Source organism: Ceratotherium simum, chromosome 6 (genome assembly GCF_057802395.1).
Source record: "Ceratotherium simum simum isolate JZ-2026a chromosome 6, ASM5780239v1, whole genome shotgun sequence".
In the NCBI taxonomy this organism is placed as follows: domain Eukaryota; kingdom Metazoa; phylum Chordata; class Mammalia; order Perissodactyla; family Rhinocerotidae; genus Ceratotherium; species Ceratotherium simum.
In genome coordinates this window covers 12,186,452-12,206,715 of record NC_141905.1, presented here as the reverse complement: position 1 = coordinate 12,206,715, position 20,264 = coordinate 12,186,452, and the positions used below count along the sequence as shown (strand labels likewise).

At 36.0% G+C, this 20,264-nt stretch overlaps 1 protein-coding gene across 6 annotated transcripts in view; it reads right to left on the bottom strand.

Annotated features, from left to right (window-relative positions):
- Window positions 1–1,986: 1,986 nt before the first annotated feature.
- LOC147916768 (uncharacterized) overlaps window positions 1,987–20,264 on the bottom strand; it is a 65,336-nt gene continuing 47,058 nt past the window's right edge. For all 6 annotated transcript variants that reach the window (XM_087431895.1, XM_087431897.1, XM_087431893.1 and 3 more), the window contains one exon: window positions 1,987–9,503. In XM_087431895.1, coding sequence (XP_087288021.1) covers window positions 8,056–9,503 — 1,448 coding nt within the window. In that variant the 3' untranslated portion in view covers window positions 1,987–8,055. The remainder of the gene's footprint in view (window positions 9,504–20,264) is intronic.

The window sequence follows — 20,264 nt, the reverse complement described above, 5'->3', positions numbered from 1 at the left end:
GCTGTATTCAGCCTTGGGTGGCACTATAACTTAGCTTCCCTGCCCAGTTGGGGCTGCAGAACAGGCCCCAAGATTGGCAAGGCTCTTTGTTTGGGGATCAAGTCAGACAGAAATGTGCACTAAGCTCCCTGGACACATAGGATTGGCTCTGCAGATGCAGAGCTGCTGGCCAGGCTCTCCACCCTAAGTGCCACTGTAATCAGGGCTTCAGGGTGGGCTACCAAGATGCCTGGGAGTTCTAGTTAGGTTTCCTGGTTGGCAGGGTTGGAGGTTGTATTTGGCAGTGGGAAGAGCTATCCAGAGCAGCTTCTCTGCCCAGGTGGGACCACAGAACAGGCTTGTGTTAAAACCACAAAAATGACCTTTGCTGGGCTTGGAGCTGGTTCCACTGCTCCATCCAGGTAGGGGAGCTAATACATAGCCCAATCCACTGCTGAGTGTAGCTGCTGGCCCCAGCCAACCAGGAAGACTTACTTGAGCATCTGGGAAGCTACTTAACACAACAGCACTTGAGTGGAGATCATGGCCAGCAGCACTGCACATCCGCAGAGCCAGGACACTGGCTCCATCTGGCCAGGGAACTTGGGGCACAGTTCTGCTTGATTAGCTCCCCAAAAAGAGTTTTGCAAGCCTTGGGGCTGGTTCTATGGCCCTGCTTGGGCAGGGAAGCTACTCCATAGCTCTTCCCACTGCTAAATACAACCTCCACTATCCTCAATACACAACAGTTAAAGAGTGGGCAGCTCAATGACATCCTCATAAACCCAAATCTGTTTCACTCTCTGCTCTACCAACCTCAGCCACTGCCTATTCCACAGAGTTGCAAGATACAACCAAGTGTCAAGTCCAGACATGAAACATTTCAGCTGCATAAGAAAGAAACTTTTCCCAGTTTTCAGAACACTACTGCAAACAACTCTGGCCAGAACTAGGACATGTGCTAATCCCAAACAAATCCCTAAGCAGAATGTCTTCCATGACTGGCTGAATCTAATCAAGCTTTACCTCTGAACCTTCCAAGGGTAAGGTGAAAAATATAAAGATAGTTAAATAATTAAGGCTCTGCCATCAAGGAAAGAATGAGTGTTGAGTACAAAGAGTCTGTAAGAACCTATCAATTGTTTGCAAGTTAATTCAAGAAAAAATAGCTAACACACACATAGCCCATATTATGTAGCTCATAGTTAATAAATTCTGAGCACCTCTATGAATTAGGCACTATTAATGTCCCTATTTTACAGATGAAGGTCTGAGTACAGACAGTAATCTGTCGCAAATCTATTAAGTGACAGATCCAGACAGTATACGAACCCAGGCAATCTGATATCTAATTCAACAGCCTCCCCTATTACTAACAAGAAAGGAATGGGACAATATATATATATACAATATCATAAAAGAAATGTAGATAGTTTCTGTTATGCTTGGGTCATGCAACTCACACCTAAGTAGATTTCTCATCTGAACGTTTCAGCAGGATGATATTTTCTTCACATAATGGAAAGCAATACTGTGCTGAATTCAAGTAGTACTGTTCACATCTGTTTAATTAATGTGATATTGCTTATTTTGTGTAATTAGTATTTTTATTACACTCACTGGTGGATCCTGAGGCAGGTGAAAACTCTATAAACACAATGTTTGAAATCTTTATTGAAGAGTTAATACAAAACGCTGGCTATATCCACTTATATACGCCAGGAAACTGTGAGAGAACATGTATGAGGTATGGTAAAATTGTGAAACATTATTTCCCTTAAAACGTATATTGAATAATTTGAGAAACTGGTTAGCATTTGAGGTGGGAAATCTTTGTTATTTGTCACATAGCTAAGAGAATAAAATATGTAGTATATTCGCATATATAAGCACTTATCACACAGGGATTCTTATATACTGTTGTCCTAATTATTCATCTTACTTGTGTTGTGTGTTTTTAAGTAAGATGAGAAGCTATTGGAGGGATCTAAGCAGACAGCCAACATGTTCAGAATTTCTGCTTTTTATTAAGGAACACTTATACTAAAACATGAACATAATAAAAATTCACAAGTAATAACTTTTGCAAAGCGAAGCCACGTACAATCAATACCAAGATCAAGAAAGAAAACACTATTAGCACCAGAGAAGTCGCCTCAAGTCAATCCCTGCAACCTGCCACCATCCAGGCAACTACCATCCCAATTCCTAACCCCTTATATTAGCCTGCTTTTGAATAATCATATCACGTTTCTTTTGCATGCATTGCATGTAATTGTGGTTCATTCATTCCCACTGCTGTAGAGTATACCACTGAATGAATAGAGCACAATTTATGTATTCATTCTAGTGTTGCTGGATATTCGTGGTGTTTCTACTCCTAGGCTAGTGAGAAGAGTACTACCATGAATATTCTTTCAGTAAACGTATATTTGTATTTCCGTTGGACATATGCCTAGAATTACAGCCAAAATTTACATGTGTTCAGCTTTAGAAGAGTTTCTTTTCCAAACCATACAATTTACATTCCCAGCAAATGCGTATTGAGTTCCAGTTGCTTCATATCTTCATCAGTTGGTATTTTAATCATTTTAGACATTGTGGTGTGTAGTGGTATTTTATCTGTTATAATTTGCCTTTCCTTGATGACTAATGAAGTTGAGCAACTTTTTCATACATTTACTTGCCATTTAAATATACTCCGTGTGAATTATGTTCAAATCTTCTGCTTATTTTTCTATCTGACTATTTCTTATTGATTTGTAGTTCTTCATAAATTCAGTATGAGTCCTTGGTTAGACACATGCACTGCAATTGCATTCCCCCAGTCTGTGGCTGACTTTTAACTTTTGTAGTTTTTTTTGTTTTTTGAACAAACAGCAGTTCTTAATTCTAATGCAGTAAAATTTCTCTATGGTTTGTTTTTGTTTCTTGTTTAAGATGTCTTAGCCAAAGTCATGATGTTCATCTATACTTTATTCTAAAAGTGTTATTGTAAGACCATTCACATTTAGATGTACAATCCATATGCAATGATTTCTGTGTATGGTGGGTGGTTACAGTCAAAATATGTTCTCTTTTGCATAGAGGACCAATTAATCCAGCATCATTTATCAAGAAAACCATCTTTTCACCACAATATTACAGTGTCACCTTGGTCATCTATCAATATGTTTTGGTCTGTTTCAGGACATTGTGCATCCTTGTACCAAAACCACAGTCTTGATATCTAGCAATCTAAGTCCTGTAGCCTTATTTTTCTATTTTCAGATTGCCTTAGCTACGGTCACTGTATCTGCATATACATTTTAAATTCAGACTTGTAAACCTCCAACAACAAAACTTGCTGCTGGATAGATTAGGGTTGCACTGAATCTATCATTCAATTTGGGGAGAAAAGAGGCTTCAAAATCATCAACACAGTTAAGTATCTCCTTTCCTTTATTTTGGTTTTTAATGTCTCTTAATTTTGTGATATAGTTTTAGGACCTCTAGAACTTACTGTTTTAGTGCTGCTGTAAATTTAACAGCAATTCCACAGTATTTAAAGTGTACATCTTGATAAATATACCTGTGTAACCATCATCACAATAAAGATAGTGACCCTATCCATCACTTACAGGGATCACTGCCCTTTACTGCCTGATGTCCAGTGACTTGAAAACAATTATTTCCTATATTTTGTCTGTTTTCTTTTTCCCTGTTTTTTTCAGGCAGGAGGGTAAATCTGGTCTCTGCTACCCTATCCTGGATGGATACAACTGTCCTCATATCATTTAATTTTGTTTTCTATTTGTTGTATACATATAAAAATACAATTTTTCTATAGTGAGTTTTTTAATTTATTTCTAATAAGTTTTCTATATATTTTTTTACTTTTCTATGTATACAATATCACTTGCAAATAATGAGTTGTACTTCAATCTTCCCAGTCTTTGTGCCTTAAACATTTTTTTCTCTTTAACCTTTTTTTTTTTTTGCCTTACTGACCTAGCTAGAGCCTTCAGTCCAATGTTCAATAGAAGAGGTGGTAACAATTATTACCACTATAACAATGAGGTGTCTCATTATTAACATCAGGACAAGATGTTTCAATGTTTATCTATTTAGTATTATGTTTGTTGTATGTTGGTTTTCTTTTGTTTGTGATGAAGTTTCATTCTTCTCATAGTTTAGTTTAGTTTTTTAATTAGGAATGGGCCTAAAGTTTCATCAAATACATTTTCTGCAAGTATTGCAATAACCATATGGCTTCACTTATTTTTTTCTACTAACATGGTAGCTTATGTCAATTTACTTAAACTTTTGAATATTTATTCTGAAATGATTTCAAGCTTCTAAAAATGTCACTAGTACCAAAAAACTCCCATATCCCCCTCACTCGTATTCTCCCAACTGTGCACTGCATTTCCTCTGTCCATCACTTGGGCACTTGCTTGCAATCTCTATACACACACACACACACACACACACAATTATTACTAGCCTTTTTCTAAAGCATTTGAAGAGAAGCTGCAGACATGACACTCCATCACCCCTACATACTGAAGTATATATTTTCCCCAAACAAAGGCACTAACCTACAGAACCACCCAACAATTATCCAAGTCAGGAAATAAACACTGATAAACACTACTGTACAATCTATACACTCTGAATTTTGCAAACTGTTCTAACAATGTCTGTTTTTCCTTTTTATTTTTAACTATCTTCAGTCTCCTCCAATCTGGAACAGTCTCTCAGTCTTTTCCTTTTAGGTTCTTGACAGTTTTAAAGAATACAGGCTTTACATTCTGTAAAATAAACTTTCAAATGGGTTCATCTGATGTCTCCTCCTAAGCAAACTCCAGTCATACTTTCTTGGCAAGAAGACCACACAAATGATGCTGGCTGTTCTCGGTGCATCTCATCAGAGGGTACATCATGTTGACCTGTTCTACTATTAGTGAGGTGAACTTTGGTCACCTGATCATGTTTGTGTTTGCCAGGTTTATCATAAAATCACCACTTTTGCCTTTGTAGTTGATTAGTATTTTGTGGGGAGATAGTTTGACATTATGCCAATATCCCGTTCTTCATCAAACCTCCACCCACAAACTATAGCCTATGTTGTCAACTACCTCTCAAATCAACCACCAATCTGATGGCTGCCAAATGACGTTTTTCTACTCCCATTCCTCCTACATTTATTAGTTGGCATTCTACTGTAAAGAAAAGCTTTCTCTTCTCTTCCTCGTTATTTTTTCATTTATTTGTATCAGTATAAATTATTGGATTCCCATTTTATTTTCTTTTATTCTGATGCTATCATTATTTATTTTGATGTTCAAACTGTCTCAAATTTGGCTAGTGGAACCAAGGTGGTTCTTTTGTCCTTTTGAATTCTCCATATTTCTTTGAACATTTTCTTACTGTCTGGCAGATAAGATGATTTGGGTTCATCTTGTATTTCTCCCCATCTCTGACCTAGAATCAGCCATCACTCCAGAGATCTGGTCCCTTTTTTGGTGGATAGTGTTTACAAATTAATAATCTGGCACTTGGTGTACTCACTGCTACTGGGACGCCATTGTGTTTAGGCCATCTCAGCAGACAGATCCATAAAATACACACACACACACTCACTACTATAACTATTTCTGTGTATTTAGAAGATATGAGTTATACTCCAATCCAACAATTCAAGGTTTTCTAATTTCCCCCCTTTCTATTTTTATAAATTCCCTCACCAAAAGTGAGATACCTGGCTCTCATCGTGCTCAACACATTTTATTATTTGCTCAATGTTACCACTATCTCAGCCATGCTGACCACCTCTTCCATCTGCCCTCAGCACTCCTGATGCAAGTGGCCACACCATCACACCTTTCTCATCCCCCATGGCAGGCCTGCTCCGACTCACCCACTCCAGGAAGGGAAGGCAGGAGAGAAACATAAAGAGCCAGGGAGAAAGGGGAATGTGAGAAGAGGAATAGAAGGCCAAATTGACTGAATTTTAAATAATCATACTTTGATTCCTCTAATAAACATCACTTGGTCATGACATATCATCTGTGGATATGACTAGATTTTTTTTTTTTTTTATTTTAGGGTTGTGTATCTAAATTCATAAGATATTGGTCTGTAACTTTACTTTCCTGAAATGTCTTTTACAGGTTTTGGTATCAACGTTGTACTGGCATCATAAAATAAATTGGAAAAGTTCTATTTTCCTTTCTCTGGAAAAGTTTACAAAAGCTTGGTATTCTTTCTTTCTTTCTTAAATATTTGGAATAACTGTAGTGAAGCCATCTGTTCTTAGAATTTTTTTTCTGTGCAGGTTTCTAAAATACCATTCAGGTATTGTTTGCAGTTTTGATAAGGTACAACCTACCTCGGCTATGACCTTGTGCTTTTATTGACAGTGTGCTGTGTTCACCAAGGGCCCATCCTACTGGCAGTTCTTGAATACAAATCATTTTTTTCTCGGTACCAATAAAAATCTACTTGTGTTTTTCAGCTTAGTTTTCCAGGCTCTTGCCCTATGCTGAGTCAGTCTTCTGAAAATTTCTTGAGAAACTGGCTATCTGTTTGAAGACTCTAATGTTTCAAAAACTTTCACTCCAGGTTGACTGCCAAAGTTCTGCTGTTTTCTGGCTTCTGGTCTCCCCGTGCCCTCCTGCCCAACAAGCTATAGCCCTCTACTCGAGCCAAGCTCAATACTCAGGTTACTCCCTGTAGCCAGAACTGGCAAGTGCTCCCAGGTAAAAGAGCTGCATATTGCCCAGGTACTTTCTGTGTTTCCCTCCTCTCCTGAATTTTACCACTCTAGTCTTCTTTGTTTCTGCAGCAATAGGTTGCATTTAAATAGATGCTTTTTGTGATTTGCTTTTGTTAGCTGTTCCTAGTGAGTGCCCTAGTCTGCTGCAAGCTACTGTATCCTACTCAGTGGCTCAATCTATTTGTGCTCTTCTAAAGCTCCATATTTAACTGTGTATATGTCTGTATATAAATGTTTTGGTTTTTCTAAAAATTATTCCATCACATCTGAAATGTGTTGGGTATGTGGAGAAATAGAGTTAGGTGCAATAAGTCACAAACAGCAGGATGACATTTGGCCAAATTGTTAAACATCTGCCAGGGCAGAAACCACCTACGTTACATACTCACTCACTTCTACTACACCCAATAAGTTGCATGCAAGGCGACCCACCTTGTCCCTTTGATTCACCATTCCAGGAACAGGCTCCTCAAAATTAGTCTGCCCCAGAATTATTCAAAAATCCTGCTAGCAGGTATGTCACCAGACCAGGATCTCTCTCTCTCTCCATCTGGCCATCATAAAATTTTCTTGTCGGCAGGTCCTCTTGCTAAAAATATTCTCTTGTTTTGCATATGCCTGAGCAAGAAACCTCTGAACTGCTTGCAACCACTGGTTGGAGTGTGGTGTGTTTTCACAACCAATATCTTAAACAGAAGGGAACAGCAGACCCAGCAATGAACCATATTGTATTTTAACAAAGTAAAATGCTATTTCTAAATGAAAAACATTCTCCACATTTCCTAAACTGCTAGATACCCTTCAATTCAAAATCTGATATATGATAAATTTTAACTTAAAGCTTGCACACATTTTAAAAAATTAAAAGTATTTTCTCCAGTAACTATCTGATGCCTACTGAGATGCTACTTCAAGCATTTCACACAAGTCCCATAAAATACCACTTCATAGTAAACAATTTCTTATAGCTTGTGCATTTTCGCTGACTTGTGGATGAAGTCTTCTCTACCCCATGGAGCTGACAGAGGTTTCTACCCTGTGTGATTTCTCTGATGTTTAGTGATGTGCGGCTTTGAGCAAAAAGTTCCCTATATTCATTTACCAATAGGTTTTCTCCACTCTGAGTTTTCTGATATACTATATGGTCCAAAGTCCAGTAGAAAAACTTCCTATATTTAATATCTTCATATTATTTTCTTCCCTCTGAAAGTTGTCTACTGTATTGTGAGAACTGACATTAGACTAAAGGTACTCTCAAAATTATATTAATTGATGTTTCTCCCCTTTTGTGTTCTTTGATCTATAAACTCTTGACTTCACCCACAGTGATTTCCCTCATTTATTACATTTATAGGGTTTCTCCCCAAATGTGTTCTCTGATGTACCGTGAGTTTTGACTTCACATAGAATGATTTTCCACAAACATTACATTCATAGGGTTTCTCCCCTGTGTGTGTTCTATGATGTGCAATGAGTTTTGACTTCACACAGAATGATTTTCCACATTCATTACATTCATAGGGTTTCTGTCTTATGTGAGTTCTCTGATGAACAATTAGGGCTGACTTCTGACGGAAGTTTTTCCCACATTCGTTACATCCAAAAGGTTTCTCCCCTGTGTGTCTTCTTTGATGTTCTATGAAACCCGAGTAGTAGCAGAAAAATTTTCCACATTCAATACATTCATAGGGTTTCTCACCTGTATGAGTTCTCAGATGTTTAGTGAGGGTTGACTTCTCAGAGAAGGATTTCCCACATTCATTACATTCGTAAGGCTTTTCCCCTGTGTGAGTTCTTTGATGTTTAATGAGGTCTGATTTTCTGAGAAAGGCTTTCCCACATTCATAACATTCATAGGGCTTCTCCCCTGTGTGTGTCTTCTGATGTACAGTAAGGACTGACTTAAATGAGAAGGCTTTTCCACATTCATGACATTCATATGGTTTCTCCCCTGTGTGTGTTCTCTGATGTTGAGTGAGGGTTGACTTTTCACTGAAGGATTTCCCACATTCCTGACACTCATAAGGTTTCTCCCCTGTATGAATTCTCTGATGTTTAATGAGGTCTGAATTCTTGTAGAAAGTTTTCCCACATTCATGACATTCACAGGACTTTTCCCCTGTGTGTGTTCTCTGATGTCTTGTGTGTGATGACTTCTGGTTGAAGGATTTTCCACATTCATGACATTCATAGGGCTTTTCTGTGTGTGTTCTCTGTTGTACACCAAAGACTAACTTTTCACTGAAAAAGGTTCCACATTCATTATATTCAATTATATTGTCAATTGAGTGGGTTCTCTGAACTGGAATGAGGTTTGACTTCTGGCTGAAAAGGTGAACACTCTGATGTTCAAAGAGAATGGATTCCTCAAAGAAATTTTCTCCACATTCATTAAATTCACAGTGATTCTCTCTTGGATATGTTCTCTGATGAGCAATGAGAGATGATAAATCACAAAAGGTTTTCCCATATTCAGTGTATTCACAAGTGTTCTGTCCTGTGTAAGCTTTCTTATGTATAACAAGGAGTGAATTCTCACAAAAAGCTTTCTCACATTCATTGTATTCAAAAGGCTGCTCCAAAATTTGAATATCCTGATGCTGAACAAAGTCTGCATCGAGACAGAGGCCGTTCCTATTTTTATTATATTCATGAGGCTTCTCTTCAGAACGAATTCTTTCATGCTTATCATCATGGAGCTGTTTTCCACCTTTGTTAAACTCATTGAACTTTCTTGAATAGCTTCTACTGCTATTAATTAATTCTGAAATATAAATAGCGACAAGGAAAATTAGTTGACAAGAATATTTAGGAGAAATAGAGTTAGCATTAGATTCAGGGGAGTGGACCAGTTTAGGTCATTATCTCTTCATGCCTAGATTATGACAACAATGTACACACTTGCAATTTCATCTCTCTTTTCCATTCTACAGAGCAACAACAAATCAAATTTCTGAGAGCTCTAATTCATAAAGGAACAGTACTATAACCAAAGCTCTAATTCTATTTCTAGCTCTGATTCACTAGGAATAAAAATATGCAACAAAAGAGCATATTTTGCATAAAAATATGCAAAAAAATCAATGAGTGGTCAAGCTATCCTTGCCATAGGATCGGATTTATAGCTCTATTCTGGTTATGGTATTTTCTCTTTATTCCATCAGAGTTGTTCAACAGTGGACCTCTCCTGACCATCAAACCCTGTTCCAATGTTTTCTGGCTTTCCCGCAAACAAATATCATCTTAATATTAGTCTTCAATTCTGCTTTTATATATATGTTTCTGCATCTACACCATGAAAACCTTAAGGAATACAATTCTAAACCTGGTCCTAGAACTTTCATTTATCTTAAGATAGTTTTGGTTATGCATGCCTGTTTTTACTCCCCTCCTATCTACAATACTATATTTCCCTGAGTCTAATGTCCTAAGAACCGACATTTTTTAGAATGGTATCAATGAGGCAAACATATCATTACATCTGGATTCAGATTAGAATCAAATAATCATTTAAAAAATCTAGAATGATTATATTTTGCTCTGGGCAAGCCCAGCTGTTTGTCCCTAATAAATTGCTCATTCTGATCCACAATCTTAAACATGTTTTTTCATTCTGTTGGCTTACAGTCCAACAATGTTTTTAAAAAGCTGCCTTCCAAAATCTCCCCACCACTTTCAGCTTCATTTACTAAAAAAATTGAAAGGACTGTTTGTATAATTTATTTTAACACAAATATGAGCTGCATAGCTACAACATTAATAATCGTTGTTAAACACTGAATTTTAAAATATTTCAGTCAGCTCTGGTTTTCATTCATCAACTATGTTCCTGGCAGCTATAACTCTATGATTTTCTTTCAACACTCTAAACAGATATTAAATCAATGGTATTTAACAAATGATGTTTATTAGAATTATCTGGAGAGCTTTACCAAACACAAATTTTTAGCCTTCATACTGAAAAGATCTAGTGAACCACTAAATGTCTGTACTTTTTTCTTTCTTTCTTTCTTTCTTTTTTTGTGAGGAAGATGAGCCCTGAGCTAACACCCAATGCCAATTCTCCTCTTTTTTGCTGAGTAAGATTTGCTCTGGGCTAAGATCTGTGCCCATCTTCCTCGACTTTATATGAGATGCCACCACAGCACGGCTTGATAAGCGGTGCGATAGGGTGCGCCTGGGATCCGAACCCATGAACCCCAGGCCGCCGAAGTAGAGCGCGCACACTTAACTGCTGAGCCACCAGGCCGGCCCCTAAAGGTCTGTACTCAGGAAAAAATACTTCTGTAAAAAAACAGCAAATATGGTAAAATGCTAATGAATGAACAATTTTAAAAAAGCATGTATAGAATAAGGTATTTAACACTTTATAGTGATATTAATAATAAATGTTGGTTTATTATGAAAATAAATGTTTAAATGTTATTAACAAATCTATATAAAGCCCACCATAAGTTTCCTGTTTATCTTAGGGCTTCATGTGTGTTTATGAGGGGGATGACATGATAACTTTTAACACAGGCATGTGTTACTTCTGTTAAGATACAGACAAGAAGATTTTTCAGTCTCTATGTCAATGTATACTTGACAAATGAGAATCTACTCTTTGATGACTCAGCACATATATTCAGAAAGAATTTGTGGTAACACTTTCTGAATTATTATGAAAGAACTCTACATCTGGCTCCATGATTAAGCAAAATCATTAATAATATGTAATACTTGGTTATGAGAGAGTGAAACCAAGATCTTTCTCTTTGGGGGTCAAAATCCTGGTGGGAAGTGAAGTATCAGTAAACTACCAAGTACTCTAATTATATGACTAGGAATGAATTTCTTGATGAAGAGATATGGAAGGAGAATTGAGCTGAAGTGTTCTATGAGCTTTTCTTGGCAAAGGAAATTTGGGCTAAAAATTGTAAAACATATGTAATAAAAACGAGAAGCCATTACTTTATGTCAGGTACTATTTCCAAATTCTTTGCCTTTTGCTTACGTTTCTCATTTCTAACCTCCATATTCCCTATTATATTTTCAGCAAAGTCTTTTCTACCTCTGTTTCTTCAAATTGTACTTTGATTACTAGAGTGATTTTATTCTTTTTTTTCCAATTATTTCCTGTGATATACCACAGCTCATAACACATCTTGTTGTGGTCTTACTATCTCTTTCAGAAAGTATAACGATGTACACCTGAAATTTATACAATGTTATAAACCAACGTTACTGCAATAAACAAAAAATTAAAAAAAAGCAAAAACAAAAAAACCTCTTATTTTCCTATTTTATGTTCTTGTACACCAGAAGCCATTATTTCATTCAGTTAATTTATATTAAAAATTAGTAAATATTCAGGTATTCCATGGCAACATTTTTCAGGTGAATTATTTTTCCCCTGCCACTTGCTTTTCCTGTCTTCTCCTGTTTCTCGTAATAACTTTGAATGCATCTTGTGTTAGCTTCTTTTTAACTACTCAGCATTGAAGGAGGTGAGTCTTTCATGATGCAGCTATTTGCAAGACTTTCCCACGGGTTAAACCAAGGGCTATATTCAAAGCTGGCAGGAATATTTCTTATGACAAGGGCACTGCATGCAATTCTGCTCAGTCTTTACTACTCTCCAAACAACTAAGACAAGTCTTTCTATTTTTTTCAAGTGTCAAGTCTTTTTCATTTTCTACTACCTCAGAGATAGACTGCATCTTTCTAATATAGCTTGTGTGTATAAGTTCTCATTTAACCCCATCCCTCTGCATCTCAGAAAGAAACCCTGTACAAAGAGCTACCACCATCCTAAAAGTCCTTCCTGATGTTCTAAAAGATTAGGTTTGACAATTTGAGGTTCCATCTAAAAGCAACGTCTCTGCATTCTGCAGCTCTGCAAACACCCCTACTTCACTTTTCACGGCTATTGGCAACCCTTCCACTTGTTCTGAGGTTCAGAGTTAAATCATCTGCTAGTTCATTCAAAAGTGGGGTTTTATTTGTTTGTATCTCTTATTCCTTGCTGTATTCTTGTTTCAAAAAAGTCAAGGTTAAAATACCAACTTCAAATCTGAGGTCCATTTGCCTCTCCTTGAAATACATTCTTCTCTTGGCCTCCAGAACATCACATACTCTCAATTTTACTCCATCCTCTCAGATTCCTCCTACAGTCTCCACTGCTCACTCCTCCTTATCATCATCACTTCTAAACCTTGTAGTGCCCCAGGATTCAGCCACAAGACCACATCTCTCATATATTTACACTGATGTACAAGAAGATCTCATGTAGTTTCCATAACTCTGAACATTTTCACATTGCTGGCATCCACACTTATCTGTTTAGTTCTGTTCTAATGGAATGCATATTGTTATATGTAGTGTAACCTCTTAAAAAGTAAAAATTTTAAAAAAGAATACATAACTCACTAAAAGTTAATAGAGGCAAAACTTTTAAAAAATCCAAAAAGAGATTTGAAAGGAGGAATAAGAGAATAAAGAAATGGTACATAAAGAAAAGAAACAGCAAGACTATAGGCTTAAACCTAATTATACCAGTAAACATAAATGGACTAACCAAACTAAATAAAAGATAAAAAATGTCAGACTAGATTTAAAAAAACAACTATATTCAGTTTATAAGAGACACACTTTAAATATAAGCACTAGGTAAAGTAAAGGATGGAAAAGGATGGAAAAGAAAGCTGGTGTAAATATGTTAATATCAGAAGAAGTAGATCTAAAGGCAAAAGTATCACTACACATATCAAGACAGGCATTTCATAACGACTAAACAGTCCATTAAAAAGTGAGATGTAACAATCCTAAATTTCTATTTGCCTAATTAATATAGTCTCAAGAATTATCATAATTGGAGATTTCAAAACACCTCTCTCAGTAACTGAGAGAACAGCAGACGAAATACAAAAAGTCAGGATACAGAAGACCTGAACAATATTATTACAGAACACTACACAAAACAATTACAGAATATATATTCTCCTCAAGTGCACATGGAACATTTAAGAAAAGAGACAAAGCAACAAATTTCAAATAATTGAAATCATACAAAGAATCTTCTTTGTATTAAACTAAAACTCAAGAACTGAAGGATAAGCAGAAAAAAAATGATTTTTGAAGCAACTCACTTCTAAACAATCCATGAGTCAAAGAAGACATCTCAAAAGGGGAGACTTTTTTGAAAAAACTCTCCATGGCAGCCTTGCAGCCCCAGCTCTGGCCCAGCCAGGATCCAGACAGCTGAGATTGTAACCCTGTCAATGCTGAATTCAGCTGCTGGAGTTTCTGCAAAATTTGCACTAAGAAAAAAAAGGGGGGATTTTTAAAAACATCTTTGTATTGTTTTGTGGCTACTACATCTGAATATGTGGCATAAATTAATTTGACCTAAGTCCTAGAGATGGCATCCCAATCAGGGAACTAAGCGTTTATGGACAAGGATTTAGTGTCCATGTCGAGAATCTTAAAGCACTGGAGACAGAACAAGCCTCCATGATTGATGATTTTTGCCTATGGGGGCCTAAAAGAGGCTTAAAAATTATTTTTGCCTAACGGAAGGCAGTATGCAAAGGAGACAGCATGACAAGGGAGTCAGTCTCCAGAGAGAGATACACTTTGGGAGCTGACTTCCGGAAAAGTAACATTGAGCTTGCTAATGAACTCTTGCTAAAGCCCGATGCCTGACCCGTTAGAGACTAATAATGAGTCTCTAGCCTGTTGCACCCATCTTGGGGTGGACCAACTTGGAAGCTACCACTGACAAGGTGAAAAAACTTTTAAAAAGTAGACCCGGCAAGAAAGGCCTTGCTGGCTATCTATCCAGTGCCTGGAGTCACAGAGGTTTGGAGACAAATGAAAATGAAAATACAACATGCCAGAATTTATGGGATACAGCAAAAGTAGCTCTAAAAGGAAAGTTTATAGTAATAAAGCCCTACCTCAACAAACAAGAAAAATCTCAAATAATCCAACAGTGCACCTAAAGGAACTGGAGAAAGAAGAACAAACAAAGCCCAAAATCATTAGAAGGAGGGAAATAATAAAAATCAGAGCAGAAATAAATGAAATAGGACTAAAGAAAAAAATCAATGAAACCAAGAGCTGGTTCTTTGAAAAGATAAACAAAATTGACAAACCTTTAGCTAGCCTCACCAAGAAAAAAAGAGAGAAGACTCAAATAAATAAAATGAGAAATGAAAGAGGAGAAATTACAACAGATGCCTCAGAAACACAAAAGATTATAAGAGAATACTACGAAAAGCTATATGCCAACAAATTGGATAATCTAGAAGAAACGGATAAATTCTTAGAATCATATAACCTTTCAAAACTGAATCAAGAAGAAATAGAGAATTTGAATAAACCAATCACCAGCAAGCAGGTTGAAACAGTAATCAAAAACCTCCCTAAAAATAAAAGTCTAGGACCAGACAGCTTCCCTAGTGAATTCTACCAAACATTCAAAGAAGACTTAATGCCTATCCTTCTCAAATTCTTCCAAAAAATTGAAGAGTAGGGGAAGCTTCCTAACTCATTCTATGAAGCCAACATTACCCTGATACCAAAGCCAGACAAGGACAACAGGAAAAAAGAAACTTATAGGCCAATATCACTGATGAACATCGACGCAAACATCCTTCACAAAATACAAGCAAATCAAATACAACAATACATTAAAAAGATCATCCATGATCAAGTGGGATTTATAACAGGGATGCAGGGATGGTTCAACATCCACAAATCAATCAACGTGATACACCACATTAAGAAAATGAAGAATAAAAATCACATGATCATCTCAGTAGATGCAGAGAAAGCACTTGACAAGATATAGCATCCATTTATGATAAAAACTCTGAATAAAATGGGTATAGAAGGAAAGTACCTCAACATAACAAAGGCCATATATAACAAACTCACAGCTAATATGATTCTCAACTGTGAAAAACTGAAAGCTATCCCTCTAAGAACAGGAACCAGACAAGGATGCCCACTTGGTCCCCACTCCTATTTAACATAGTCCTAACCAGAGCAATCAGGCAAGAAAAAGAAATAAAAGGGATCCAAATTGGAAAGGAAGAAGTGAAACTGTCACTATTTGCAGATGACATGATTTTATATACAGAAAACTCTAAAGAATCCACCAAAAAACTTTCAGAAATAAATGAATAGGGCCAAGTTGCAGGATACAAAATCAACACAGAAAAATCAGTTCCATTTCTATACACTACAATGAAGTAGCAGAAAGAGAAATTAAGAATACAATCCCATTTACAATTGCAACAAAAAGAATAAAATACCTAGGAATAAACTTAACCAAAGAGGTGAAAGATGTGTACACTGAAAACTATAAAACAATGTTGAAAGAAACTGAAGATGACACAAATAAAGGGAAAGATATTCTGTGCTCTTGGATTGAAAGAATTAACATAGTTAAAGTGTCCATACTTCCTAAAGCAATCTATAGATTCAACACAATCCCTATCAAAGTTCCAACAACATTTTTCATAGAAATAGAACAAAGAATCATAAATTCTATATGGAACAAAAGACCTCGAATAGCCAAAAGAATCCTGAGAAAAAAGAACAAAGCTGGAGGTATCACACTCCCTGATTTCAAAATACACTACAAACCTATAGTAACCAAAACAGCATGGTACTTACACAAAAATAGACACATAGATCAATGGAACAGAAGCGACAGCCCAGAAATAAACTCACACATCTAGGGACAGCTAATTTTCAACAAAGGAGCCAAAAACATACAATGGAGAAAGGAAAGTCTCTCAATAAATGGTGTTCGGAAAACTGGACAGCCACATGCAGAAAAATGAAAGTAGACATTATCTTACACCATACAAAAATTAACTCAAAATGGATTAAAGACTTGAATGTAAGACCTGAAACTATGAAACTTCTAGAAGAAAACGTAGGCAGTACGCTCTTCAACATCGGTCTTAGCAACATATTTTCAAGTACCATGTCTGACCAGGCAAGAGAAACAACAGCAAAAATAAACAAATGGGACTACATCAAACTAAAAAGCTTCTGCACAGCACAGGAAACCATCAACAAAATGAAAAGACAACCTAACACCTGGGAGAAGGTACTTGCAAACCATATATATCTGATAAGGGGTTAATATCCAAAATATATAAAGAACTCGTACATCTCAACAACCAAAAAACTAACAACCCAATTAAAAAATGGGCAAAAGACCTGAACAGACATTTCTCCAAAGAAGATATACAGATGGCCAACAGACACATGAAAAGATGTTCAACATTATTAACTATCAGAGAAATGCAAACCAAAACTACAATGAGATATCACCTCACTCCCATCAGAATGGCTACAATTAACAAGACAGGAAACAACTGTTGGAGAAGATGTGGAGAGAAGGGAACTCTCATACACTGCTGGTGGGAGTGCAAACTGGTGCAGCCACTATGGAAAACAGTGTGGACATTCTTCAAAAAATTAAGGATGGAACTACCATACCATCCAGCTATTCCACTGCTGGGTGCTTATCCAAAGAACATGCAAACACCCATGTGTAAAGATACATGCACCCCTGTGTTCACTGCAGCATTATTCACAACAGCCAAGACTTGGAAGCAACCTAAGTGCCCATCAAGAGACAAAAGGATAAAGAAAATGTGGTATATATACACAATGGAATACTACTCAGCCTTAAGAAATGATGAAATCCAGCCATTTGTGACAACATGGATGGACCTTGAGGGTATTATGCTAAGCAAAATAAGTCAGAGGGAGAAGGTCAAATACCGTATGATCTCATTCATAAGTAGAAGATAAAAACAACAAAAAACAATCACATAGAGACAGATATTGGATGGGTGGTTACCAGAGGGGACAGGGGGATGAAGGAGGGCGAAAGGGATGATTAGGCACATGTGTGTGGTGATGGATTATAATTAGTCTTTGGGTGGTGAATATGACGTAACCTACATAGAAACCAATGTATAATGATGTACACCTGAAGTTTATATAATGTTATAAACCAACGTTACTGCAATACAAAAATAAGAAAAAGAAAAAAAAAGAAAATTATGAAATACTACCCAACTCATCTTAAGAAAGTAGTACAGTGTTCAACCCCAAATCTGAAAAGATTACAACAAAGGACAATTAAAGGATAATCTCTTTCATGAACACACACACAAAAATCCCACACAAAATAGTGCAACACCAAATTCAGTCATTAGAAAAACAGCAAAATACATTATGATCAAGGAGGATATATTTCAGAAATATCAGGTTGGTTGAACATTTGAAAATCAACCAAGATTTCTCACGATATTAACAGAATAAATAAGAATATTTATTTATTCTTATAAATAAGAATTTATATTCTTAATATAAATAAGAAATAGAAGAAATTATATTCTTAATATAAATAATATAAATAAGAAATATATAAGAAAAATCATATAATTTATCTCCACATATGCAGAAAAAGCATTGGAAAAACCTCAATACTCATTCATGATTAAAAAAACAAAACAAAACAACTCTTAGCAAACTAGGAATAGAAGAGAACTTCTTCAAAATGATAGAGGGCATTCATAGAAATCCTTTCCGTAACATCAAAATTAATGGTAAAATACTGAACAGTTTCTCCCTGAGGTCAGGAACAAGACAAGGATGTCCACTCTCACTACTTCTGTACAACATTTTATTGGCGTTCCTGGCCAGTACAATACGCAAGAAAAAGAAAAAAAAAGTACAAAGATTGGGAAAGAGAAGTAAACTTGACTTTATTCACAGATGACACAATTGTTTATATAGAAAATTTTAAGAAATCTATAAAACAACTACCAGAATAAGTGAATTTACAATGTTGCAGGATACAAGGCCAATGTACAAATATCAACTGTTTTTCTATATACTAGCATTAAACAATTGGAGAATAAAATACTATAAATATTATAAAGTAAAAAATCAAAATAGTATAAAAAACATAAAATAGGAATATATTTAATGAAAAATGGCAATAGCTAAACAGAAAACTACAGGACAAGGGAGAAATTAAAGAAGACCTAAGTAGAGTTGTACCATGGACATGGATTGGAAAACTCATTATCCTTAAGATGTAAATCCTCTCCAAAATGATTAATGCAATCCCAGTAAAAGTCCTAGGAGGTGGCTGTGCGTATTTGTGGAAACTGACAAGCTGATTCCAAAATTTATACGAAAATGCAAAAGACTTACAGCACTATAGCATTGTCCATATCGTCTGGAAACATAGATATTATTCTCATATATTTTGTAGGTTAAAGATGTTCTTGGCAACATTCTGTATTTATGCTATAGAATAGCCATGCAGTCTTGAAGAAAACAGCAAAGCTAGAAGGCTAACACTGCCAGATGTCAAGACTTAATAATTAAGTTATAATAATAAAAGATAGTGGTATTGTCATAAAGATGGATAAATTACCCAGTGGAAAAGAACAGAAAGCCCAGAAACATAACCACACATATATGGTCAGCTGATAAATAACAAAGAGAAAACTACAATTCAGCAGGAGAAAGGATGGTCTTTTTAAAAAGCTTCTGTTCATCAGAAGACATCATTAAGAGAGTGGTAAGACAAGACATAATTCAGAAAAAGATACATACATCTGACAAAAGATTCATATCCAGAATATATTTTAAAATTTCTAGAACTCAAAAAGACCAATAACTCAATAAAATAACATAGGCAAAAGACCTGAATAGTCACTTCCCAAAAAGAGAGATCTAAATAGCCAACAAACATACGAAAAGATGCTCAACATCATCAGTCATCAAAGAAATGGAAATTAAAACCTACTGCGATACCACAACACAATGACTAGAATGGCTAAAATTAATTAAACTGACAATACCAAGTGCTCACAAGGATGTACTGCAGTTGGAACTCTTAGACACTGTTGGTGGCAATACAATTTAGTACAATCACTTTGGAAAAAGGTTTAAACTAAACATTACTAAAGCTAAATATGTGATTACTCTACACCCAGCAAGTCCATTCCCGGCTATATATCTAACAAAATATGAGTCTGCATCCTCTAAAAGATACACACAAGAATATTTATAACAACTTTTTCAAATAACCCAAAATTCAAAATGTTTTAAAACAAATACACTTCAGATATGTACCCCAAATATGTTTCAATAATAGACTGGACAGATAAATTCTGTGTTAGTCACAATGGAATGCTACACAGCAATATATAGCAATAGACTACTGATATACACAACATAGATGTATCTCACAGACGTAATGCTGAACCAAAGAAGCCAGACATCATCTCTATACATTATCTATATAGTATATATTCACATATATAGTGTGTGTGTGTGTGTGTGCGTATAGTAGAAAACATAGTGCACATAGACATACAGTACATACTACATGTTTACATTTATCTGAAGTTAAAAACAGGCAAACCATCTACGGTAATAGAACGGGGGATGTCATTTACTGTGAAGAGGATATTAGGGAGCCTTCTTGGGT